The sequence below is a fragment of the Heteronotia binoei genome, chromosome 11 (genome assembly GCF_032191835.1).
Source record: "Heteronotia binoei isolate CCM8104 ecotype False Entrance Well chromosome 11, APGP_CSIRO_Hbin_v1, whole genome shotgun sequence".
Lineage (NCBI taxonomy): Eukaryota > Metazoa > Chordata > Lepidosauria > Squamata > Gekkonidae > Heteronotia > Heteronotia binoei.
The window spans coordinates 77515054-77541851 of record NC_083233.1 but is presented as its reverse complement, the minus strand read 5'-3'; the positions used below and the strand labels follow the sequence as shown (position 1 = coordinate 77541851).

General features: G+C 49.7%; 1 protein-coding gene across 1 annotated transcript in view; it reads left to right on the top strand.

Moving 5' to 3' along the window:
• Positions 1 to 13339: 13339 nt before the first annotated feature.
• Positions 13340 to 26798, top strand: part of HIP1R (huntingtin interacting protein 1 related) — a 121837-nt gene continuing 108378 nt past the window's right edge. Inside the window, exon 1 of the mRNA XM_060250135.1 lies at positions 13340 to 13432. Coding sequence (XP_060106118.1) covers positions 13340 to 13432 — 93 coding nt within the window. The remainder of the gene's footprint in view (positions 13433 to 26798) is intronic.

Sequence of the window (26798 nt, the reverse complement as noted above, 5' to 3'; positions counted from 1 at the left end):
GGATTTTTAATAGGTATCAGGCTTCCACTACGTCTTCTCTGGGGCAACACCAGCAGGCTGTGATGTCTAGATGAGCTTTGTCAGTTCTTACCTGCCAACTGAAACAGGTGAATTTCTTTCACCTCACGGTGAGAGGTCTGGAGACCTATTGGGGAAAAGCTAAAGGAACTGGATACCTTTAGCCTGGAGGGGAAACGACTAAGAGGTGATACGATTGCCATCTTCAAGTATTTCAAGGGCTGTCATATAGAGGACAGAGTGTTTTCTGTTGCCTCAGAAGGTTGGACTAGAGGCAGCAGGCTGAAATGAAATCGAAAGAGTTCTCAGCTAAACATCAGAAGAACTTCTTGACGGAGCGGTTCCTCAGTGGGCTTCCTTGGGAGATGGTGGGCTCTCCTTCTTTGGCTGTTTTTTAAGCAAAGGCTAGATGGCCATCTGACAGCAGATTGTGAGAGGGAGGGCAGGATGGGAGGAGTCAGTGCTTGGCTCATGAGGGCCTTGCATCCCCAAGATAATGCCAGTCATCACTTTGGGGCCAGGAAGGGATTTTCCTCCAGGCCAGATTGGTTCAGAGATCCTGGAGTTTTTTTGGTTTTGTTTTGCTTTCCTCTGGCCATAGAGCAGAGGTCACTGGGGGGGGGGGGGGGTGTAGGGGAGGGAGGTAGTTGTGAATTTCCTGTGTTGTGCAGGGGGTTGGACCTTTGAAGTACCTTGTAGCTCTATGTTACTACGCTTTGCAAGTGAATGTACAATGCAGGGTGGCATCCGAATGGGCTTTGATTTCTTGCTTCCCTGATTTTCCTCTGACCTTTTTAATGCTGCCTTTCTTCCAAGCTGCTTTGGGTTGCAGACATAGTTCTGCCTTCATCCTGTCTGCGCAACAACCCTGTGAGGCAGATTGGCTAAGAGAGAGAGAGAGAGAGAGAGAGAGAGAAGGTGAGTGAATGGTCCAGAGCAATGTTCCCTCTAAGCTGCAGCGTCTTGTGAGCAAAAATTATACTTTGTGAGCTGCTGGTATTAAAGCTGTGAGCGGCTGCATAAATTAGTGTGCTCTGGGGTCATCCTTCCTGAGCTAAGACAAAAAACATGTGAGCCGGAGGCTAAAAATCTGTGAGCTAGCACATGCTAACTCAGTTTAGAGAGATCACTGGTCCAGAATCACTCTGAGCTTTTGAGGGCTTAAACCCCAGTCTCCCTGATTCGTGTACTCTACAATGAACCAGGTATTCCGGGCATGCCATCTCTCTCTGATATCTGATCCTGCTCTTACTCCATGGAGCTAAAGGCAGCATGGATCCTGTCTTCTATCCATCCGTTCCCTCCCTGCAAGTTAGAAGCTGATATCAGGATTCAACACCCATGCCCTGACCCTCAAAGCCAGCCTTTCTCTGCACCTGCTGGAGCTGAGGCTGAGGCTTTGGCTGCAGAGGAGTTAAAAAAACCGTGGAAGAAATGCAAGAAATGTTACATGGTGCCTTCGACATTTCCGGCACGCCTCCTGGCTTGTAAATCCTGCAGTTGGCGGCCACCAAGGAACGTCTCTGTCAACATGGAAGTTCCTGAGCTGCCAGCTGTTTGCAAAGGAACGGAAAAACTTTTCCAGAAGTAGCACAAGGTTGGCTTTCAGGGCGGCAGCTGTCGGAGCAGCCCGTGTTTTGTCCCCTGCAGTAAATGCTTTCTTTCATTGTTGAGGCATCCGGGAGGTTTGTGCTGGTCATGTATTTCGATAAGCGAAGAACAGGCCGGTCAGAAAACGGCAGCGCATGAAACCTGAATTGCAGTGTGCCGTTTCAGTACATCTCTATGTTTTTAGCTCGCTGCTTCTCTTCTCGTTTAAATACCATGTCCTCTCTTTGTCTTGTAAGAACCGCCCCTTTGTGAGACGGTGCCACCCACTCCCGAAGGTCGTCGTGTGAGGTTTTGCACAAGACGGCCCTTCCTCCGTTGCTGCGATCAATCTCGGAACGCCTCATGTGCCAGTGACCTGGGTCTAAATGCTGGGTTTTATTCCCCTCCTCCTCCTATAGAATTATACGATACTGTATACAAGAGACTTTAAAGAACAGCCACCCTAACAGTAATTGATAGTATTTTGGGGAGGGTTATTTAAAGATGAAATTGCTAATTTGGAGACATTTACAAAACAGAAATGTGTTTTTCTCTGCTTTTCCCTGTTTTTGTACCAATATTTTATATTTACAGTATAAAGCCAAATATGTTCATTTCTGCGTGGGTTTTCTTTCCTTGTTTCCAACTGGAACAAGAAGAAGAAGAAGATATTGGATTTATATCCCGCCCTCCACTCCGAAGAGTCTCAGAGCGGCTCACAATCTCCTTTACCTTCCTCCCCCACAACAGACACCCTGTGAGGTGGGTGGGGCTGGAGAGGGCTCTCACAGCAGCTGCCCTTTCAAGGACAACCTCTGCCAGAGCTATGGCTGACCCAAGGCCATTCCAGCAGGTGCAAGTGGAGGAGTGGGGAATCAAACCCGGTTCTCCCAGATAAGAGTCCACACACTTAACCACTACACCAAACTGGCTCTCCTGTACACCAAACAGTAGCAGAGAAGCGCTCCCACCGTTGATGCACTGGAGAAACGGTTTGGGACGCGACTATTACTGTGAGCAGTCCTCCTTAATTTCAGCAGTGCTTGTGCAGGGTTGCGCCTTTCTACTGCAGGCCTGATCTGCTCATTGTAACCGGGCTAAGACATGGACTGCTCTGGTCGATGGTGATCCTTTTAGAACAAAGACCTTCAGACATTTTTAAAGATGCTCTTCTTATCTGTGTGCTCTTGAAAGCCTTCTCAGCATGGTGCACATAAGCTGATAAACGTGGACGTTCTTTGTTTTTGGACCTCTTTGCCTGCCTCGTCTGAAACGGATGTTAATAATTTGTGCTTTGAATTTCTTATAGCATCTTCTGCATTGCGACTTGCGTGGCTGGGGTGGGTGTTGAAGTATACCGGGGATGGTGACCATCCCATGTACCCACTGCTCCTGGGCATGCCAGGCTTGACCGCTGGGTTTCCTGGTGACCCCTTAGAAGACACTGGAAGTGACAGCAAATGAAGAGAGGGGGAGGCAGTTTTCCTATAAAAATGAGATACTGCTTTACACAATAAGTGATTAAAATATGGAATTCACTGCCAGAGGATGTAGTGATGGCCACTGGCATAGATGGGCTTTAAAAGGGGATTAGATTCCTGGAGGAGGAGGAGGAAGACTGCAGATTTATACCCCGCCCTTCTCTCTGAATCAGAGACTCAGAGCGGCTTGCAATCTTCTATATCTTCTCCCCCCACAACAGGCACCCTGTGAGGTGGGTGGGGCTGAGAGAGCTCTTTTACAGCGGCTGCCCTTTCAAGGACAACTCCTGTGATAGCGGTGGCTGACCCAAGGCCATTCCAGCAGCTGCAAGTGGAGGAATGGGGAATCAAACCTGGTTCTCCCAGATAAGAGTCCGCACACTTAACCACTACACCAAGCTGACTCTCAACACCAAACTGGCTGGAAAGGTTTGTTAGCGGCTACTAGTCATGGTGACAAAAGAGAACCTCCACAATTAGAGGCGGTCAACCTCTGAATCCCAGTGCCAGGAGAGAATATTAGGGAGAGCCCTTGGCTTCTGTGCCCTGTAGTTGGCCCTCCACAGAAACTGGTTGGCCACAGTTTGAGACAGGATGCTGAACTAGATGCTCTGCTAGTCTGATTGAACAGGGCTGCTCTTATGTTCTCATGATTCAAAAGGCTTGCCTGTGAAGGAACTGTTTTCCATAGGCTGCTTTGGAGCTGCTCATTTGAGGTTCATGTAGCCAAGATGTCTCCTCCATCCCCCAGTTTAGCATGGCGAGCCCAGCAGTTTCCAACATAACGCAGCGCCTTGGGTGGAAGACAGGGTTGCCAGCCTCCAGGTGGGGCCTGGTGATCACCCATTTTCTCCAACTGATCTCCAGCTGGCAGAGATCAGCTCCCCAGGAGAAAATGTCTGCTTTGAAGGGTGGGCTCTACAGCATTGTACCATGCGGAGGCCCCTCCCCTCCACAAACCCCGCCCTCTCCCAAAGTCTCCAGGTGTTTTCCAACCCAGACTTGGCAACCTTAGTGGGAGCTGAGGCCAGGCAAGAACAGAGATCCCCTCTACATGCTCCGTCGTGATTCAGATTCCCAAATGGGGCCTAGAAGCAAGAACTGTTCACCGCTTCCTGCTTTTGTTTCTCTCCACCCTTCCAGTATTGTAAGTGCAGCAGTCCACACCACTTTTGGAGTGTGTGTCTTTGTGTGTGTGTGAGTGCCCCCCCTCTCCTTCCTACACGTTTCAGCCAGCTAAGAACAAGGGTGAAACCTAACAAAACGGGTAGGGCTGCCTGCCTTGTGGACACACACTTGACTATTATTAAAGGACAACAAAGCTTCCATTTAATTTCTGCCTGCCATTAGCTGGGGTGCGTGGGCTTTCCCCACTCCCTGCCTTGTTTTTAATTAGAGGGTCAAGAGACAAGGCAGAACAGGGCACTTTTTCTCCCCCCCCCTCCCCCTATTATTATCAAGCCAACAGTCCTTTCTGTAGCAAAACATTGACAGTGGTTAAAGATCAAAGGCAGGGAGTGGCAATTAGCAAAGATCGGAGACTGTCTGGGAGAGGGAAGATGGTTCACGGTCAAACCTTTTCTCTTATGGGGATCGGCTGAGCTGTCCAGCTTTGGGTAAAGTCGCCAGTCTTCAAAGAAAGGCCAATTCTGCACTAGACCTTTAATCCTGGTTCAGCCCTGTCCCCAAACTGAAATTCTACACCTGTACCAAGGAATAATAGAAGCCTCACTCTACGAGTTTATGATTCTACGAGAGCCAGTTTGGTGTAGTGGTTAAGTGCACGGACTCTTATGTGGGAGAACCGGATTTGATTCCCAACTCCTCCACTTGCACCTGCTGGCATGGCCTTGGGTCAGTCATAGCTCTCTTATCTGGGAGAACCAGGTTTGACTCCCCACTCCTCCACTTGCACCTGCTGGAATGGCCTTGGGTCAGCCAGAGCTCTCTTATCTGGGAGAACCGGGTGTGATTCCCCACTCCTCCACTTGCAGCTGCTGGAATGGCCTTGGGTCAGCCAGAGCTCTCTTATCTGGGAGAACCGGGTTTGATTCCCCACTCCTCCACTTGCACCTGCTGGAATGGGCTTGGGTCAGCCAGAGCTCTCTTATCTGGGAGAACTGGGTTTGATTCCCCACTCCTCCACTTGCACCTGCTGGAATGGGCTTGGGTCAGCCAGAGCTCTCTTATCTGGGAGAACCGGGTTTGATTCCCCATTCCTCCACTTGCAGTTGCTGGAATGGCCTTGGGTCAGCCAGAGCTCTCTTATCTGGGAGAACCGGGTTTGATTCCCCACTCCTCCACTTGCACCTGCTGGAATGGCCTCAGGTCAGCCATAGCTCTGGCAGAGGTTGTCCTTGAAAGGGCAGCTGCTGTGAGAGCCCTCTCAGCCCCACCCACCTCACAGGGTGTCTGTTGTGGGGGGAGAAGACATAGGAGATTGTAAGCCGCTCTGAGTCTTTGATTCAGGGAGAAGGGCGGGATATAAATCTGCACTTCTTCTTCTAGTGTAGAAAATCAGTTTGGGGACAGGACTGGGCCAGGATTAAAGATCAGAGCGGGCAAAGAGAAAGCCTGCAATAGAAGAGCGAGATTTGGCTCCAGTAGCACGTTGAAGGTCAAGAAGATTTCGAAGGGAGTTTTAACCCACAAAAAGTTAAGACCCTGGAAATCTCCCAATGAAGGGAACTTTGGCTCTCAAGAATGGCAGAGATTGTCCTTGTTTCTCACCATGGAAATCTTCTTGGTCTCTAAGGTGCTACTAGAGTCGACTCTTTTGTCTTCTTTCATCGGCTGTACCTGAGGGTGTGTTCATGCCAAACTTTGCCAAAAACATTAGTGATTTACTCCTGGACCAGCTTCAGTGTATGCAAGTTATTTCACATCTGAAACATTAGCCCAGCCAACTTGGAGGCAAGTCAGGGGCGCTCCTCCTTTGGTGTCTGTTTTCACAAACGAATTAGATTCCAAGCCCATTTTTTTTCCACCTGTCACAAGGCTCACAAAACTTTATCATGCAACAGTTTTGAAACTTTTGGAGAAATCGCTTTGCCCAGGGCCATTTCCATGTGGATGTTTTGCTCTGCCTCGGCTGTTTTCCAGAGCATCTACATGACGTTACTCTTTGTTTGTCCTTCTCTGTCCCATCCAGCCCTCCTGGCTGCAATTTGTCCCAAACCTGATTTAGTATGATCTTTTCCAAACGTGGAACTCTGTGTAGATACTAAGATGTTGCCCACATTCGCGCCTATTCCTTCTAGTTCCCTCTGCCCCATAGGATGGCTTTTAAAAAGCTGGCAATTGGCAGATTGTTATATAGTGTGATAACATTGCAACAGCTAGTTCCCAGTTTTCTTTCTTTTCTTTTTTTTTAAGTCTTTGGCTCTTTTCCTTGCAGAGTTATAAGAGGGAAAGGTGCAGGCTGCAGATTTCTGTCTTAGGTGGTTGATATGTGATACTGAAGCCCTCAAAGGACAAAACCCACGTGTATGTCCCAGCTCTTTTGCAACCCACCTTGGGTCCTCAGAGCTGAGTAAATATTTGCACTTGAACCTAAACCTGTTTGCTTGGAAGAAGATCCCAGTGATCTGTGTAAACATGTTTTAAAATGCGTTTCTCTAAATAAAACAACCTCTCTTTGTTAAGAAAAACAAAGTCTTGTTTGCTGAGACCCAAGGTTGCATCAGGCCCAGTTCCATTGAACTCACTGGAGCTTCCTTCTGAGCAAACTAGTTTAGGGGAAAAGTCAATATTTGTTTTTGTAGGGCTTTAAAGCCCTGTTGTGTTTCCAGTTTTTTTTTTTTAAATGAAAAGGCGGAGCAAGAATAATTGAACAGATCACTGGCGATAAAGGCTGTGATCTTTCTCAGAATAAAGGTGGAAATCGAATGAGCAAGAGAGAAGAGTGAAGGGAGCAGCCAGTGAAACTCTTTTAGTTTAGAAACCAGGCTGGGATGTTCACTCAATAAACGGAGATGCATTTAAGATCCCCACATCAATTGCTCACAAATCCCAACAGCAGTTCGGAACACTCCTCTTAAAACTTCCTAACAGCCCATGAGGATTCAGATCCGGCCGCATCCAAGTAGTCACTTGGGCAATTCTGGAGTCACGCCAGTGGGAACCTGCCGGAACCGGCTTGTGGGATAATAATGCATTCCCTGACTCTCTGCCCTCTGGCCTCCTAGACCCGATGTCTGCTCTCAAACAGAAAGGCTTGCATGCGCAAGCCTGTGAGTTACGCAAGACTTATCGGGTCGAACTCTCGACAGCGTAGAATTTCGGTGGGGAATGCTAATCAGGAGCACATATTTTTGCTCTGGAATTAAAACGCCCATCGGTGACGGGCGTCTGATTAAAATCACAACTTGCAACCTTACCAAATGCGTTAAAGGAATAAATATAGGCGTAGACGGCCGATCGGTGGGGGGAAAGCAGACGCTGCCGGGAACGGAGGACAAACAAAAGCGCCGGTTCTGCTTCCATTTCCTCTCCACTTTGGTGCTATAAATGTTGTGTTACATAATTAATGAGGTGAAATTGTTTCTCAAAAGGAGATCACCTGCGAAGGAAGGAGGGGGATCAGTACCAAACAGGAACAGTTGCAGGAGGCGAAGGGATGGTGAAAGGAATCAGCCACTGTCCTTCCAGGGGGTCTCTGAAGAAGTGAGCAGTGGCCCCCAAAAGCTCATCCCCTGCCACCAATTTTGTTAGCCTTGAACAGAGCTGTTTAAACTAAGAGCCTCATAGAATAAATGTCAGATGTTTGAGGGAGGGAAGGAAGGAAGGAAGGCAAATAGAACCGGTTTGGTGTAGTGGTGAAGTGTGCGGACTCTTATCTGGGAGAACCGGGTTTGATTCCCCACTCCTCCACTTGCACCTGCTAGCATGGCCTTGGGTCAGCCATAGCTCTGGCAGAGGTTGTCCTTGAAAGGGCAGCTGCTGGGAGAGCCCTCTCAGCCTCACCCACTGGCTTGTGTCTGCTGTGGGGGAGGAAGGTAAAGGAGATTGTGAGCCGCTCTGAGACTCCTCGGGGTGGAGGGCGGGATATAAACCCAATATCTTCATCTACCTCACAGGGTGTCTGTTGTGGGGGAGGGAAGGTAAAGGAGATTGTGAGCCGCTCTGAGACTCTTCGGAGTGGAGGGCGGGATATAAATCCAATATCTTCATCTACCTCACAGGGTGTCTGTTGTGGGGGAGGAAGGGAAAGGAGATTGTGAGCCGCTCTGAGACTCTTTGGAGTGGAGGGCGGGATATAAATCCAATATCTTCATCTACCTCACAGGGTGTCTGTTGTGGGGGAGGGAGGGAAAGGAGATTGTGAGCCGCTCTGAGAGTCTTCGGAGTGGAGGGCGGGATATAAATCCAATATCTTAGATGGGAGGAGGGAGAAAGAGCTGGAAAGAAAGCAGCTTTAACCTTAAATGCATTCTCCAAGCTGCTGGCTGGCTTGGCTTGGAGAATTATTTCAAAAGACAAATGCTTTCTCCACCCAGGCAATGGGGTGGGGTGGGGGGCTTCAAGAGCCACACAATATATGTGAAAGAGCCACATGTGGCTCCCGAGCCACAGTTTGACCACCCCTGGTCTTGAAGGTGCTCCTGGACTCTTGTTCTATTCTGCTGCTACAGACAGGCTAACACAACTCTCTGGCTTGATCTATCTCCCTTTAAAATAGAGTATATATATAAAATAATTCAATTAAAAACGTATAAACACACATAACAGCAGCACCAGGGAGGAAGGCCAGTGACAGTTACTGGGGATGTGCCAAACAAAACAAGTCCCTCCCCCCCCCCCCGTTGGCGAAGACAGCCACAGGAGGAGAAGGGATCTAATCTGCAAAGGCCCACATGCTTCAGCCTTTCCTCACACAGAATGTGCCTCAGTTTTCTTATTCTCATCTGCCCCGTTTCTCCTGCCCATTACGACTCTTCAAAAAGGGATGTTTCTATGATAGGGTGGCGGTGTTCCCTCTAAGCTGCGGAGTCTTGTGAGCAAAAATTCTACTTTGTGAGCTCCTGGCATTAAAGCGGCGAGCGAGTGATTTGGCTACTGCATCAATGAGTGTGCTCTGGAGTCATCCTTCCTGAGCAAAGACAAAAATGTGTGAGCTGGAGTCTAAAAATCTGTGAGCTGGCTCACACTAACTCAGCTTAGAGGGAACACTGTAGGGTGGGATCTTTAGGCACGCTCGGGAATTGATCCCATTATATGAAATGGGTTTCTCCAGTAAATGTACTGAAGCGGCATGCTGAGCAATTAAATACAAAGGCAAAAATCAAAACCAAAATGGAGTAGTGAGTGCATTAGCGCTAAAAAACCATGTAGCAGAAAGCAAGCTTGTGAGTTCAATAGATCCCTTCTTCAGTTTCTTCAGAGCCAGTTTGGTGTAGTGGTTAAGTGTGTGGACTATTATCTGGGAGAACCGGGTTTGATTCCCCACTCCTCCACTTGCACCTGCTAGCATGGTCTTGGGTCAGCCATAGCTCTGGCAGAGGTTGTCCTTGAAAGGGCAGCTGCTGTGAGAGTCCTCTCAGCCCCACCCACCTCACAGGGTGTCTGTTGTGGGGGAGGAAGGCTCACACCTTGAATGAAAGCTCACACCTCGAATGAAACTTTTGTTTATCTTAAAGGTGCCACTGGACTCAGAACTTTACTGCTTCAGACCAACACAGCTGCCCAGCTAGAAATATCCTGCTGGACATAATAGTCAGTGTTTTGTGACATTTAAATCCATCCTCATCAAAGCATTATACCAGGGGTGGGAAACATCTCCAGATGTTTTTTGCCTACAACTTACATCAGCCCCAGCCAGCTTGGCCAATGGCTGAAGAGCTACCGTTGGCCACCCCTGCATTATACTATTATTGCTTTAAAAGATGGTTTGCCTCCCTTTTTTTTTTTGCATTCCAGCCCATCCCTCCACGGCCCCACTATGCTATCTGCTCCAAGCACTTCGGGGTGGGTACATACTCAGCCTTGCATCCTTTTGAGGTCGGCAAAACGAGTCCCCAGCTTGCTGGGGGGGAAGTGTAGCTGACTGGGGAAGGCAGTGGCAAACCACCCTGTAAAAAGTCTGCTGTGAAAACGTCGTGAAAGCAACATCACCCCAGAGTCGGAAACGACTGGTGCTTGCACAGGGGACTACCTTGACCTTTAGAGCAGCCCCGTGGCACAGAGTGGTAAAGCTGCAGTACTGCAGTCTGAGCTCTCTGCTCACGACCTGAGTTCGATCCCCGGCGGAAGCTGGGTTTTCAGGTAGCCAGCTCGAGGTTGACTCAGCCTTCCATCCTTCTGAGGTCAGCAAAATGAGTCCCCAGCTTGCTGGGAGGAAAGTGTAGATGACTGGGGAAGGCAATGGCAAACCACCCTGTAAAAAGTCTGCCTTGAAAATGTGATGTGACGTCACCCCAGAGTCGGAAATGACTGGTGCTTGCATATCTTTGCATATTCAAAAGGGGTGTGTGCTGTGTGTGTGTTTTGTTTTTTAAGGAAAAGGGGATAGTGAAAAGTTGGTCTATGAAACTCTGTGGGTTTTGTCTAGTTAACACGGATGTGATGGTGGGAGTGTTCAGAAAGCAGAAAGACCAAAAGGTTATGACCCCTTGACAACAGACAGGTTTATCGAGAACCCTTGTTTTGAAGCATCAGTTGGGTATTCAGTTGGTAGGTACACACACAGAAGGTGTGAGTTCCCAGCTCTGCGTTGGGAAAAGCTGGAGATTTGGGGGGGCGGAGCCTTGGAAGGTCACCATATCTCAAAAGGGGCATTGCAGAGCTGGAAAATGTACAGAGGAGGGTGGCACGGGGGCTGGATCGCACGGGAGAGACACAAAGCAAGCACCTTTAAGACCAACGAGTGCTAATGTTTTCAGCATGTTTTATTTCAGTTGTGTTTGCCTTTGTCCTTTATAAAGTTTACACCTCCGCTGCCCAGTGCTGCATTAAAGCCTGTGGAGGCCCCTAGGCAGCCGAAAGCTTGGAGGGCCCCTTGTAAACTGTCTCAGAGTTGGAACGCCCACCCTGCCGCACGCAGCTCCCCGCAGGTACCTTTTCAAAAGCCCCTTTGACAAAGCTATGGGGGAGAGGCAGAGAGAGGCAAACTTGGCGACTACGCCAGCAGCAGCTGCATCAGACAAGTCAGGCAAAGAGTGGCTCAGTTGCCGGCTGTGTGTGCAGGCTGGGAGGGCTGCAAATGGAGGGAAACGGGGGTGGGGGGAGTTGGCCCGGAGCCCCTAAAGGTGTGGGAGCCCATAGGCCAGTGCCTGCTTGGCCCTGCTGCTACCTGGCCTTACATTTTATGACACACATGGCCAGGCTTGGGAAGGTCTCCGGCCGTCATGACAAATGGGTTCGACACCCCCTGAGTTAAGCATTCATGGCAACAGTAAAGTAGCTGTTTTTACTGCAAAGGAACTTCAATAACGGCATGGAGAGAGAAATTGCTGAATTACAAATTATTATGAAACTTGGAACAAACACCTCCCCAGGACTGAACAGGGATATTGGTTTTACATACCTATGCTAAACCAGTTCTCACTGAGTATAGCTATCCATCCACAGTATTCCAATGTATTTCTCTTTTAGAGCAGTGCATCAGAATCATTTTTTTTTTGGTATTGACATACTCAAATAAGGGATATGGGCTGTTTATCTCATTACATATTCTAACCCACCTGCCACTATATTTTAATATGCCCTGTTTTTCTAATAGCTAATTAATATGTATTTCTCTTTTAGAATAGTATATCAGAATGGGAGGGTTGTATTGACATACTCAAATACAGGATATTGGCTGTTTATCTTATTACATACACTAACCCATCCTCCACTGTATTTTAATGTGTTCCTTTTTTTCTAATGGCAAACTATAATGATGTTATAACCTCTTGAGTAACTGTGCCCTCTATTTAAACCCAAAACTAACAAAGCCAGAATGTTACCCAGATTTATGGCACTTCACACCTGACTTACCGCATCAATCGGCTTTTTATCACCCTCCAATATTTTTTCAACAACATTAACTAACAAACACAGACCCCCAATTTGTGATTCTTTTAATCTGCTAAAAACATTCCCATGAGCCTACATACCAGCTCACTGCCCACTTCTATTAAGAACTTCTGCTTGCCATTCCAATTTTGTCTGATGAAGTCTGCTTAGACTAGACCAGTGTTTCCCATTTGCAGGGTCACGACCTGGCACTGGGCCACGGAAGCCTCAATACCGGGTTACAAGAAAAGCCAAAGCAAGCCCCGCTCCCAGCAAAGCATGAGCTCTGCCATGCTTCCTTCCTTCCCCCATCTCTGTGTTGTGCAGAAAAAAGCTAGCCTTGAAGACTGACACAGGCTGCAAAGCCTGAGCTCTTTTTTCCTTCCTTCCTTCCCCTGTCTCTGTGACACAATTCCTGTCTCCCAGCTCCACCCCCAAATTTTAGTAGGCCATGAAGGAGGTGTGTAAAAATAACCGAGCCACGGGGAAAAGAAGTTTGGGAAACCCTGGACTAGAGCACACAAAAGCTTCCATTCTGAATAAAATTTAGTTGGTCTTAAAGGGGCCACTTGTCTGCTGCTTTGTTCTGTTGCTTCAGACCAGCACGGCTGCCCACTTGGATCTATTTGGCAATTTCACCGTTTCTACGGATTGCCCCCCCCTCCCCAAAAAACCCCCACCTGTTTTGAGAAACGAAATGACTGGTCCTGAATGGTGCCACGCAGCCAAATCCCTTGACCATTTCCCCTTCTGCCTTCTTGCTGCAGAATGAACTGCAGGGAAGCCCCCATCCTGCTAGCCTGGCCCAGCCGGGAATGCCTCCCAGCGCCCCAGGGGAGGCAGCTGGATCCCGTTTGCAAGCAGAGAATCTCCCTCCCGAGCCCTTTTCCATCCAGCCAGCCATCAATGGGCCGGGAGGGAGGGCGCGTGGATGGGAGGGGGCGGGAAGGGCCGCGGCGATTGGCCGCTCGGCGAGGGGGCGGGGCGCCTCCCGCGGCTGGTGAGTGGCTGCCGCGTCTGGCGGGGGGGGGGAGAGAAAGAGGAGGAGCCGCAGTTCCCCTCGACGCCCGCCGGGGGCGCCCTGGCGCGCCTTTCCCTCCCGCTGAGCCTGGTCGGCGCGCCGCCGGTGCTGCTGCTGCTGCTGTTGCTGGCGGAGAAGCGACAAGCGGAGCGGAATCCGGAGCGACGGCAGCAGTAGCCCGGGTGGGATCGGGACTCGGAGCTTCTCGGATTGTCCGTGCCGCGGGGGCGCCATGAACACCATCAAGAACGTGCCGGCCCGGGTGCTGAGCCGCAGGAGCGGCCACAGCCTGGAGGCGGAGCGGGAGCAGTTTGACAAGACCCAGGCAAGGCGCCAGACGGGGAAGGGCCGGGGATGCACGGCGGAGCGGGGTCGATGCAAGGAGGGAGCGAGAAATGCACCGGGGGGGGGGGGGGAGGGAGGGAGGGGCGCAGTGCAGACAGCCCCCCCCCCTTCCCGCATGCATGTGCCCCTGTCTCTCCCCGCCCCCGGTCCCTGCACGCCTTTCCCCGCCGATCCTGCACGCCTGACCCTCCCCTTTTATTATTATCCCCCTCTCACCTTCTGTCCTCGCTTCCTTGGGGAGGGGGGGCTTGTCAAACGGAGCCCTCGTGCCGTGCATGGCTCTTACGGAAGGTGATGGGGGGGGGGGGGGGAGAGAGAAATACAGGAAATGGGATTTCACCCCCACCCCCATATAGGAAAAGAAAGGAGGTGGATTCTGCATGGGGTGGGGGGAGCTGGAAAGAGCAAAAGACAGGACGGGTTGTTGTTTTTGAGCAGGGGGAGTGGTCCCTAGTGCAGCTTGGGGGGGGGGGGAGGCGGTCAGTCTGATCTCAAGCAAGGGAGACAGAGAGAGGGAGGTTGAACAAAGCAGGAGTCAAGGGGCACCTTTCAGACCAACCGGTTTTTATTTGGCACGTACGCTTTCGTGCGCTCTTAAGCACACTGCCTCCTCGTCTGTTGAAGCGTGCTTAGAGAGCACACGGAAGCTGACGCGCTCGATGAAACTCGGTTGGTCTTAAAGGTGCCCCTTGACTCCTGCTTTGTGCAGCTGTTTCAGACCAACACGGCTGCCCGCTTGGATCTATGGGGGGGGGGGGAATCAAAGCGTGTTTGCTTCCAGTGGGCAGTGCAAGCACTTGGGGGTGGGGTGCTTGAGGGCGGTGGGGAGTTGCATGTATGTTGGGGAGCCTGTCCAGGGGTTGCATTAGCAGCTTGGAAAGCGGGTGCGCGTTGCATGTGGATCTTGTAAGGGAGGGGATGGGCTTTCCTGCCCTGAACTCCCATATCTGAAGCTTTTGCCTTGAAATTCTTCCGTTGCCCCTCCCGGGCCTTGGGGGTGCCTGGCCCTTGAAGCAGTTTCACACCCCAAAGAGGGGGAACCGGGAACCCATCTGGGGTCTGCTGGGATAGGGACTGTCCTGGAGTGGGTTATGTGGCCTGTGGGGTCTAGGAAGGAACATAGAAGTATTCACTGCAGCAGGAAGTGGCAGCTGCTCTGGTGGGCCGTTAGCCTAGATCCAACATGGCTTCTCTTATGTTCTTACGTCTGGGGCAGTGATGCTCTGTGTTCTTGGTGCTTGGGGGTGCAGCAGCGGGAGGGCTTCTGGGGTTCTGGCCCTGCTGGTGGACCTCCTGTTGGCCCCTGGGTTTGGGCCACTGTGTGACACAGAGTGTTGGACTGGATGGGCCGTTGGCCTGATCTATTGCGGCTTCTGTTATGTTCACGTGGGAGCCTCTTGTAGGTAGGTGTGTCGTTTTGCCTCTGGAACTGAAAGAGCTCTCCACCGTCATCCACATGCTTAACCATCCAAACTTGCTTAACGTGAGCGCCATATAGAATAAACATCAGATGTTTGAGAGCCACGAGACATCCACACGCCTAAAGAAAAAAATTATGTTGCTTTATTCTGGGCTCGCTTGTGTTATCCATTTACGAAATGTACACAATCGATATTCTTTGGAATGGAGCGGGGGGAGGGGAGCTGCATTTTTGTAACTCTTCTATAATTTGGGGGAGAGGATAAGGATTAGTCTGTCGAATGCGAGTTTGTGTTACAATTCTGCCTTTCCTGTGTGTGTAATGCTTCCTCTTTGGCCTGGCCTGTGTGACTCTACGTGTGGGGCATGAGCATGTGATGAGAACACACACCGTCAGGAGAACTACCACCCACTGTGTCTCCCTGAGTTTTGTTCAGCGTTTCTGTTACCCGTGATGGTTTAACAAGCAGCATGCATTGAGGGAGGGGACGTTAACCTTTTAAAAACAAGAACCTCAGTGTCTGCTGTCTACCTGGAAGATCTGCCTCTCCCTTCCATGGTCTTTAATCCCTTTGCACTGACTGTACCTGAAGTGTAGACTTCAGCTGTAATGGTAAGGATACTCTGTACATGCCTCCGGGCTTGATTTATCCTGCTCTTTCAGCCCTGTGGTTCAGAGTGATAAAGCTGCAGTACTGCAGTCCTAAGCTCTGCTCACGACCTGAGTTCAATCTCGGCGGAAGCTGGGTTCAGGTAGCTGGCTCCAGGTTGACTCAGCCTTCCATCCTTCCGAGGTCGGTAAAAGGAGTCCTCGGCTTGCTGGGGGGAAAGCGTAGATGACTGGGGGAGGCAATGGCAAACCACCCCTTAAAAAGTCTGCCGCGAAAACGTCATGATGCGACGTCACCCCAGAGTCGGAAACGACTGCTGCTTGCACAGGTGACTGATAAAAAAAAATTGGTGATGGATAAAAAAAAAAATCAGTGATAGCTGTTCTTTTTCACAACTTGAGTCTTGGGGCGTGTGCTTTTAGGGCGATTTGTTATTTTCCGCTGGTGTGTAACGTCTGGCTTGGCTGTTGGTAAATGCGTTTGCGTAACGGAGGATTTCTGTACGGTTTTGTCGGGATGGCGGCGTGCGCCGGGGGGAAGGGGGCGGCTCTTGCTTCTTCCCCGCCTGGTCCTCTTCCTACCAGCGGTGTACGTTTCAAAAGGAATCCTTGGGAGAGAGTCGTGGCGGCTGAAAGAACCACTGGATCTCTCGCAGCTTGATCTTTAGTGGGCCGGAGCCCACTTTGAGAGATGTAGGAAGCATTATCCTCTGCCAACATCTGTCAAAGTGCGCTCTGGTTACACTACGTGTGGTTGTCTTTAAAAGATGCCTAACTGGCTGATTTTGTGGCATCACAATAAAACAACTGTTGCCCTCGTTTTTTCAAATCCTCCCCTCTCCATCTAGAGCAGGGGTGTCAAACCTGCGGCCCAGGGACTGAATCAGGCTCAGAGCAACTGGATCTTGTCTGCTTCCTTCCCCCCCCCCCCACTCGCTTCCTTCTGCATCTCGGCTTGCTTTGCTGAGATGCTCAATCGCACAGGAGCTACAGAGCAAAGCCTCGATTTTCTCCGTTGGTTGAGGCTCCTCTGCCTCCTGGAGAAGGAAGGAAAGAGCCAGAGCTTCCTTTGCCCAGTCCCCTGGATCCCATGGGAGAAATACAAAGAAAGCACCTTTAAGACCAACAAGTGCTAATGTTTTAAGCGTGTTTTATTTTAAGGGTTGTTTTTTTTTTAAAGAAATCTTTAATTGTGTCTGTCTGCGTTCTTTACAAAGTTTATATCTCCGCTACCTCATCTTAAATAGGTACACACATGGCCTGGCCCAACAAGACCTCATTTATGTCAGATCTGGCCCTCAAAACAAACGAGTTTGACACCTCTGATCTAGAGCCAGGGTGGTAGTAGATAGAGTGGTGGACTAAGTCCATGGGTAACCCAGGTTTGAGTCCCTGCTTCTGCCCTGGAAGCTTGCTGGGTAACCTTTGGCCCATCACGGACTCTTGCTCTGGCCTTTCCGACAGGGATATTGTGAGAAAACGGAGGACAGGAGAATTATATTCTAAGCTAGGGGTGGCCAAACTTGCTTAACACAAGAGCCATATAGAATAAAACATCTGATGTTTGAGAGCCACCAGACATCATGAATTCAGATGTTTGAGAGCTGCAAGACAGGAAGGGAAAATGGAAAGAAAGGTAGAAAGAAAGCAAATAAATAGCTGAGGAAGAGGGAGGTTGAAGGAAAGCAACTTTAACTTCAAATGCATTCTCCAAGCTGCTGACTTGGCTTGGCAAAATGATTTAAAGCGACAAATGCCTTTTGCAAGCCAGCCGACGGGGCGGTGGGGGCTTTGGGAGCCACGCAATATGTGTGAAAGAGCCACGTGTGGCTCCCAAGCCATAGTTGGGCCACCCCTTTAGTGTCCCAATTGGGGAGAGCCAGTTTGGTGTAGTGGTTAAGTGCGCGGACTCTTATCTGGGAGAACCGGGTTTGATTCCCCACTCCTCCACTTGCACCTGCTGGCATGGCCTTGGGTCAGCCAGAGCTCTCTTACCTGGGAGAACCGGGTTTGATTCCGCACTCCTCCACTTGCACCTGCTGGCATGGCCTTGGGTCAGCCAGAGCTCTCTTATCTGGGAGAACCGGGTTTGATTCCCCACTCCTCCACTTGCACCTGCTGGAATGGCCTTGGGTCAGCCAGAGCTCTCTTATCTGGGAGAACCGGGTTTGATTCCCCACTCCTCCACTTGCACCTGCTGGAATGGCCTTGGGTCAGCCAGAGCTCTCTTATCTGGGAGAACCGGGTTTGATTCCGCACTCCTCCACTTGCACCTGCTGGAATGGCCTTGGGTCAGCCAGAGCTCTCTTATCTGGGAGAACCGGGTTTGATTCCCCACTCCTCCACTTGCACCTGCTAGCATGGCCTTGGGTCAACCATAGCTCTGGCAGAGGTTGTCCTTGAAAGGGCAGCTGCTGTGAGAGCCCACTCAGCCCCACCCACCTCACAGGGTGTCTGTTGTGGGGGAGGAAGGGAAAGGAGGTTGTGAGCCGCTCTGAGACTCTTCGGAATGGAGGGCGGGATATAAATCCAATATCTTCATCTACCTCAGAGGGTGTCTGTTGTGGGGGAGGAAGGGAAAGGAGGTTGTGAGCCGCTCTGAGACTCTTCGGAATGGAGGGCGGGATATAAATCCAATATCTTCATCTACCTCAGAGGGTGTCTGTTGTGGGGGAGGAAGGGAAAGGAGATTGTGAGCCGCTCTGAGACTCTTTGGAGTGGAGGGCGGGATATAAATCCAATATCTTCATCTACCTCACAGGGTGTCTGTTGTGGGGGAGGAAGGGAAAGGAGGTTGTGAGCCGCTCTGAGACTCTTCGGGATGGAGGGTGGGATATAAATCCAATATCTTCATCTACCTCACAGGGTGTCTGTTGTGGGGGAGGAAGGTAAAGGAGGTTGTGAGCCGCTCTGAGACTCTTTGGAATGGAGGGCGGGATATAAATCCAATATCTTCATCTTCTTCTATCTTCTGAATGTAAATAAATCAATGCATGAGGTGCAAAATTCTCCCGTGCCTGTACGGGCCGTGCCCTGCCTTTAAGGCTCCGATACAATAATATTGAGAGGAAGTAGAAAGGAAAAAAGACATAATGAAGTACAAAGAAGAGAAGTACATAAATCATAAAGCCTGCTTCGGCGGGGAGGGCGGGATATAAATACAATAAATAAATGAATAAAATGAAAGTAACCAGATCAAAAAGTACTTATAATGCCATTAAAGAAACACATAGGAAAGAATGTATTGTCCGAGTACCTCTTAGCATGCACAGAGTGCCTTCGCCCCCACCCCGATACTGACAATCCGGTCTCTCGCACTTAGAATGATCAATGGAGCCAGGCTTCCTCCTGAAGCCACTCAGAGCCCTGTCGTCTCACCCTTGAACGGCTAAGTGCCTTCTCTGCTTCTCTCGTGGAGTATTTTGAGAACAAAACTGAAAGGCCTTTTTATCTTTGGGAACTATTTATAACTTCGAGTGACTCTCCTGTGCAACCGCCGAGCCCTTTGTAGGTCATTTGCTTTTGCTGTTGGTTTTGGAGGGCAGTTGATTTGAAGGTCCTTTAAAAACACACACACACAAAACCCAGCTGTTGCGAGTGTGGAGACACCTTGTGTTGGTCGCCTCCCAACTTCCCAGATGTTCAGATGGCTGGCAGCGCAACCCCCCCTCCAGGCCGGGGGTGGGGGGACACCAAGCCTTTGCCAGGAGAGGAGGAGCTGCCGACTGTTTACAGAAATGGGGGGGGGGGGGTCAGGAAGGGGCCTTCCTAGAGAAGCACGGGCTTGTTCTGCTTAAAAAATTAAGCAAGGGACTTTAAAAGTTCCCCTCCTCTTTTGGCGTTTGTGCTCAGGCCGGTGACCATACTCCGGATCTGTGCTAGTGTTTTCTAGTTGGGCATATTTGAAGACTTTTGAGAGTCCATTGCACTGCAAGAAGATCCACTCACTCAGTCCTAAGGGAAATCGACCCTGACTATTCCTTGGAAAGTCAGATGCTGAAGCTGAAGCTCAAATCCTTTGGCCACCAAATGAGAAGGGAGCACTCCCTGGAGAAGACCCTGATGCTGGGAAAGACAGAAGGCAAAAGAAGAAGGGGACGGCAAAAGACGAGATGGCTGGACAGCGTTACTGATGTAACAAACACGAATTTGAGCAGACTTCGGAGGATGGTGGAAGACAGGAGGGCCTGGCGTGACTTTGTCCATGGGGTCGCAAAGAGTCGGACTTGACTGTGCAACTGAACAACAACAAATATTGAAATCTAGAGAGGCGAAAAGTTTCTCTAGTGATTGGGATCAAGCAGCAAAACAAGCGGCAACCCAGTGATAAACGCGGCAAGGAAAACGACTGTGTCGTACAAAATAAAGAAATGTTTACAAATTTTTTCATCTGTTTTTATTATTCCCATGCATATCGATTTGTACAAAAGTAACCGTTTCAAATATAATAGAGATGGTGCCAAAGTCTACAGCAAACAGTCTCAAAGATGGGCAGAACTCCGCTTTACCCATTGTCTTCACAATTAGTTGTTCAGTGTAATAATTTCATATCTTTCAGATATTCACGTGTGGAGTCCAATTCCTGTAAGTCGTTAGGTGTCTAAAGTCGAGTTCTGCCCATTTGTGAGTCTGTTCGCTATGGACTTTGGTATCATCTCTTATCATATTTGAAATCGTTACTTTTTAACAAATAGATATGCATATGAATAATAGAAACAGATTTTAAAAAGTAAATATTTCTTTTTTTTTTATGGCACGGTCGTTTTTCTTGCTGTAGTGACTGAGATCAGATCTATCGGAATACCTGACCTTGCTTTGAAGACTTGGGTGACCCTAGTTTTTATATTTAGTTCCCCACCATCCCTCATTAGCAGGGCTGTCGGAAAAGGGATGACCCCCTCACACTTTTTCTAGCAAATGAGAAAGACTCCTGCTTTGAACACATTGTACCCCTTCGGTGTGTGTGCACAAAAGGGTACAGAAAGGGTACATTTGGCTTTGAGGCATGCCAGGTTTCAGCAAACGGTACACCTGATGTGTTGCTTATTAAAACAGACAGGTTATCCATGACACTACAGGGTGCCCTATCGTTTGGTTGTTTTTCCCCCTCTCCTGTGTGTTTCTGGGTCCTACATAGGTACCCTGACTGTGAAACTGGCATTCTAATAAACGAAGTAAAAAGTCCAGTAGCCCCTTTAAAACTGACACATTTTATTGTAGCATAAGCTTTCTCGAAAGCTTATGCTGCAGTAACATTTTGTTGGTCTTAAAGGTGCTACCAGGCCAGGGGTGACTCAACTTGCTTAACGTAAGAGCCGCGTAGAATAAACGTCAGATGTTTACGAGCTGCAAGACGCGAATGTCAGATGTTTGAGAGCCGGAAGGAAGGCAAATGGGAGGGGAGGGAGAGGTGGAAATAAAACAACTTTAAATGCATTCTCCTAGCCACCAGCTGGTTTGACTCGGGGTTGTGATATTAAAGGAGAGAAATGCCTTCTCCAAGCTGGCTGGCAAGGCGGCGGGGCTTCAGAGAGCGAGAGGGAGCAAGGAGGTGGAGGGCTCCAGGAATTACCAGGTCGCGAACAGGACAGCTGACAGAAATAGCGGGAAAGTTGTGGTGTTGAAGGTGAGGGAGCCAAAGGGAGAAAAGGGCGGCTCGCATTCCCTACAATTGCAGACTTAGCAGGTGTCTCTAGAGCCCTGTTATTATCACCATCATAACAATCCCTGGCCAAACCACTGTGACGTAAGAGGAGAGTCACAACAAGGACTCTGAACTCTTGAGGCAGCAGGCCTTTGAAAAACCAGGGCAGCTCTTGTGAGGGAAGCGGCCGTTGTCATTTGCTGAGTGAAAAACTGCACAGAGGGGCATGAGAAGAAGGAGATGAAGAAGACTGCAGATTGATATCCCGCCCTACTCTTTGAATCAGAGGCTCAGAGCGGCTTACAATCTCCTATATCTTCTGCCCCCCACAGGAGACACCCTGTGAGGTGGGTGGGGCTGAGCTGGGCTCTCCCAGCAGCTGCCCTTTCAAGGACAGCTCCTGCCAGAACTATGGGCTGACCCAAAGCCGTTCCAGAAGCTGTAGGTGGAGAAGAGGGGAAGCAAATCCAGTTCTCCCAGATGAAAGCCCACGCACTTAAACCACTACACCAAACTGGCTCAAACTCAGGCGAAGGAAAAGTGTACTTGAGAGGCAGAAAGCTTGCAAAACCCCAGAGAAGAAAAGGTGTCGTTGAGAGCCTAGGATGGGAAGCAGCAAACGGGGGGAATTCAGGGACTGGCCCCTCCCCACCCACTCCCATTCCACGGGAGTGGAATTGGTGGCAATAGGATTACGCATGAGATACCAGAGGGTAGGGCTTAGGGCCGAGAAAGACAAAGCTTTCACATTCGGAGTCTGAGCACTGATCCACTGGAGAGGCAGCGTCTCTTAATGGGATTGAACCTGTGACCTGTATCCAAAGCATGTGCTTGGCTTCTGAGCTGTGGCTCCCAGCTGCTGTCTGGAGAAGAAGAAGGAGAAGGACATAAGAACATAAGAGAAGCCATGTTGGATCAGGCCAATGGCCCATCCAGTCCAACACTCTGTGTCACATAAGAACATAAGAGAAGCCATGTTGGATCAGGCCAATGACCCATCCAGTCCAACACTCTGTGTCACATAAGAACATAAGAGAAGCCATGTTGGATCAGGCCAATGGCCCATCCAGTCCAACACTCTGTGTCCCATAAGAACATAAGAGAAGCCATGTTGGATCAGGCCAATGGCCCATCCAGTCCAACACGTCACATAAGAACATAAGAGAAGCCATGTTGGATCAGGCCAATGACCCATCCAGTCCAACACTCTGTGTCACATAAGAACATAAGAGATGTCATGTTGGATCAGGCCAATGGCCCATCCAGTCCAACACTCTGTGTCACATAAGAACATAAGAGAAGCCATGTTGGATCAGGCCAATGGCCCATCCAGTCCAACACTCTGGGTCACATAAGAACATAAGAGAAGCCATGTTGGATCAGGCCAATGGCCCGTCCAATCCAACACTCTGTGTCACACAGTAGTCAAAAAAACCAAGTGCCATCAGGAGGTCCACCAGTGGGGCCAGGACACTAGAAGCCCTACCACTGTGCTTCCCCCCCAAGCACCAAGAATACAGAGCATCACTACCCAAGACAGTTCTAATGATAAGCTGTGGCTAATAGCCACTGATGGACCTCTGCTCCGTATGCTTATCCAATCCCCTCTTAAAGCTGGCTATGCTTGTAGCTGCCACCACCTCCTGTGGCAGTGAATTCCACGTGTTAATCACCCTTTGGGTGAAGAAGGACTTCCTTTTGTTAGTTCTAACCCAACTGCTCAGCAATTTCATTGAAAGTCCACGTGAAGAAGAGGAAGAATTGATGATGATGATAATATTGGATTTAAACCCGCCCTTCACTCTAAATCTCAGTCTCAGAGCGGCTCACAATCTCCTTTGCCTTCCCCCCCACCCAACAGACATCCTGTGAGGTAGGTGGGGCTGAGAGAGCTCTCCCAGAAGCTGCCCTTTCATAGGACAACTCTCTGAGAACCATGGCTGACCCAAGGCTGCAGGTGGAGGAGTGGGGAATCAAACCCGATTCTCCCCGATTAGAGTCCGCGCACTTAACCACTACACCAAACTGACTCTCCAAACCACAACACCAAACCTACCTCATAGGGTTGTTGTGAGAATAAAATGTAGGAGAGGAGAATGATGCAAGCCACTTTTGGGTCCCTGTTGGGGTGGGGGAAAGCTCTGTCTATTCGAAGTAAATAATAGCAAAAGCCAGGGCTTTTTTTGTAGCAGGAACTCCTTTGCATATTAGGCCCCACACCCCTGATGTAGCCAGTCCTCCTGGAGCTTACAGTAGGCCCTGCACTAAGAGCCCTGTAAGCTCTTGGAGGATTGGCTGCATCAGGAGGTGTGGCCTAATATGCAAAGGAGCTCCTGCTACAAAAAAGCCCTGGCTAAAACAGCTGAAATATTTTTTGCCCCTAAATCCAGCTGGTGGGCGACGGTCAGACCACAAGGACTGTCCCGTTGTCTGGGCAGATGGCCGCTGAATAGTAAGGACTTCGGACTAGTTAGGAGAATCCAGAAGACCTAATACTATGGAGAGAATCTCCTCCCCTCTGCTTGGTTTTATCTCCTGTGTAAACACACTGTAAGCACTGAGAAAGAAGGGGAGAGTAAGTGTTATTGTAGCAAGAGAAGAAAGGTTGTGCGGAAAGGGAGGAAGGAGGATTCGGATTGGCGGGGGGGGGGGGGTGTCACACGGCAGCTTTGTGAAGGTGAAAGCAGCAGCGGCATTTTCACTGTCGCATGCACAAAAGTGCCGTTTGGGCAAAAACGCCGTGACCTCCCAGCGACCTACCTTTTGCAGTCTGTCACTCTGCTTAGAGAGGTGAGCAACTCGAACGGTTTTAATCCCGATAATAGATTTAGGGGTGGGAGCCGTGTGGCTCTGAAGCAGCAGAGCAAAGTTGGAGTCCAGTGGAACGTTGAAGACCTACAATTTTTTATTCTGATTATAAGCTTTCGTGTGCAGGCCCAGAATAAAACTTCGTTGGTCTTAAAGGTACCGCTAGACTCAAGGTGCCCCTAGAGCCAGTTTGGTGTAGTGGTTAAGTGCGCGGACTTTTAACTGGGAGGACTGGGTTGGATTCCCTGCTCTTCCACTTGCAGCTACTGGAATGGCCTTGGGTCAGCCATAGCTCTTGCAGAGTTGTTCTTGAAAGGACAGCTTTTGGGAGAGCTCTCTCAGCCCCACCCACCTCACAGGGTGTCTGTTGTGGGGGAGGAAGGGAAAGGAGATTGTAAATGCTCTGAGATTCTGAGTGTAGGGCATGGTATAAATCCAATATCATCATCTCCTCCTCCTCCTAATCTTGGGAATATTATAGAAGGGTGATTAGAATAGCTGGCAGTCCTGGAACAGGAAACGCTCCTGAAATGAATTGGGTAGGAACTCGGTATGAGCACATGAATACTTCCTGCTCCTTCATCCCTTTAAATAGGTTTGGGAACATCCCTGTTTTTCTGGATATCTCAGGGTCCAGCCAGAGGATCAGGGCAGCAGCTGTGAGATTTGCCCTCCCCAGAGAAATCTGCAGCTGCCTCAGATCTTTGGGATAGAGTGAGACAGGAATCCATTAAATAGCTCTGGCACCAAGATCAGCACCTGGAGTTCTGCAGGCTCACCTGTGAGTAAAGCAGCTTAGGCCCTGCCTCATATGTCAGCCTAGGCCTGATTCTAGGGATGCTAATTCTGGACTGGGAAATTTGGGTGCAGCCTGGAGGGGAGACAAGGTTTTGGGAGGGACCTCCATAGGGTACAATGCCACGGATTCCACCTTCTGAATCTGCCATTTTCTCCAGGGGAACTGATCTCTGTTGTCTGGGGGCCGATTGTATTTCCGAGAGATCTCCAAGCCTTGCCTGGCGACTGGCAACTATAACAGCATAGGTTAGCCACTGCGGAAGATTGAGGTTGCTGGAATGGGTTGCACTGCTTCAAAATGCAGCCCCCCCCCCCCCCGCCGGTTCCCAACTTGGAAGGTTCATTTGCGTCAAAATCCCCCAGCCAATAGTAAAGGGGCCCAACAGCAAGAAAGGCTCCGCCTCCTCTTTACTTGCTGGTTTTCTATTTGCGTGGAATTCTTAACATAAGCGGCGCACATGGGAATTGGGATTCTGTGCGTGCTTTTTGGTGTAGTGGTTAAGTATCCAGACTCTTATCTGGGAGAACTGGGTTTGATTCCCCACTCCTCCACTTGCAGCTGCTGGAATGGCCCTGGGTCGGCCATAGCTCTTGCAAGAGTTGTCCTTGAAAGGGCAGCTGCTGTGAGAGCCCTCTCAGCCCCACCCACCTCACAGCATGTCTGTTGGGGAGGGGGGAGAAGATATAGGAAATTATAAGCTGCTCTGAGTCTCTGATTCAGAGAGAAGGGTGGGGTATAAATCTGCAGTCTCCAGCTTCATAATCTTCATCCAGCCAGCCCCAGCAGGCCTCACTCGACTGGGGCTCTCCTGGGCTCACCGCCCAGCGAGCCACCCACCACCCAAAATCACATAAGTGGAGAAAGGGTGGTGTGGGCTTCTCCAGGGGTTAATGAGGGCTTCTGGGGGCGTGGCAAAGCCCCTGGTGGCTGGCTGGCTGCCCGCTCTCCTAATCCAGGGATTGTTATGCAACTGCACCTACTATTCAATGGACAAGGTAGGTGGGGAGGAAGAGGAGGAACCCTCAGAAAGGTTCAGGAGCTGTGCTCCTGTGAGCTCCTGCTGAATCTGAGGCCTGGGTATCGTAAAAAATTAAATATTTCTTTGTTCTCTTTGAGGTTTGCCTTGTTGCTCCTTGGTTCGAAAACTGGATCCCTTTGCTCCTTCCAAAGCAGTCCTCCAGGGAAATTAGTTTCTGACCCTGAGTATCAGTGATGAAGATATTTGTAAAGTCACTGGTTGTGTCTCTTGTGAATCAGAAGGAGAGGGTGTCAGCACTTCTCAAAGGACGGCTCTTCACCAAAATAGCCAGATCAGACCATTTCTGCAGTTCGTGGAATTCCCTGCATTGATGGTTTTTCATACTGTGCATTATATGAAATTTTCCAAAGATTTTTCCTCACCAGGCTTAAACCTGAAGTCTTCTCCTTCTTATCCTGCATTTTCGGAAACCCCCGTTTTGATGAGTTCTGAAAATGCAGGGTATGAAGGTGAAAACTTTGGTTTTGTGCCTGCTGAGGAAAAATCTATGGTGGGAAGTTTCACATAACACAAAGTTTTTAAAATGTCAATGTAGGGAATTCCACTACTGTGGAAACGGACCCAGAATCCTCATTTTAAACGTGTCTCTGAAGCTCCATTGTTTTAGGCTGTACTGAAATGGGGTGGTGGGGAGTGCTGTGAAGCCACAGCCGACCTGTGGGGATCCCGTGGGGGCTGCAAGGCGGAAGATGTTCAGAGATGGCCTGCCTCTGCCTAGCCTTCTGCCTGGTCTTCCTTGGCGGTCTCCCAGCCAAGCATTTAGCCCCAACCATCTGGAGGCAGAGCTGGCCTCACAACTGTCAAAGGGAGGGGGGAAATGATCTTTTGCCCTGTCTGTCTATCGATCTTTTGTGCCAATAAAGGCTTACTTGATAGGTTGACTTGATATCTATCTATCTATCTGTCTGTCTGTCTATCTTCTATCTATCTTCTATCTTTCTATCTTCCATCCATCCATGCATCCCTCCCTCCCTCCCTCTATCTATCATCTATCTTTTATGCCAATAAAGGCTAACTTGATTGATTG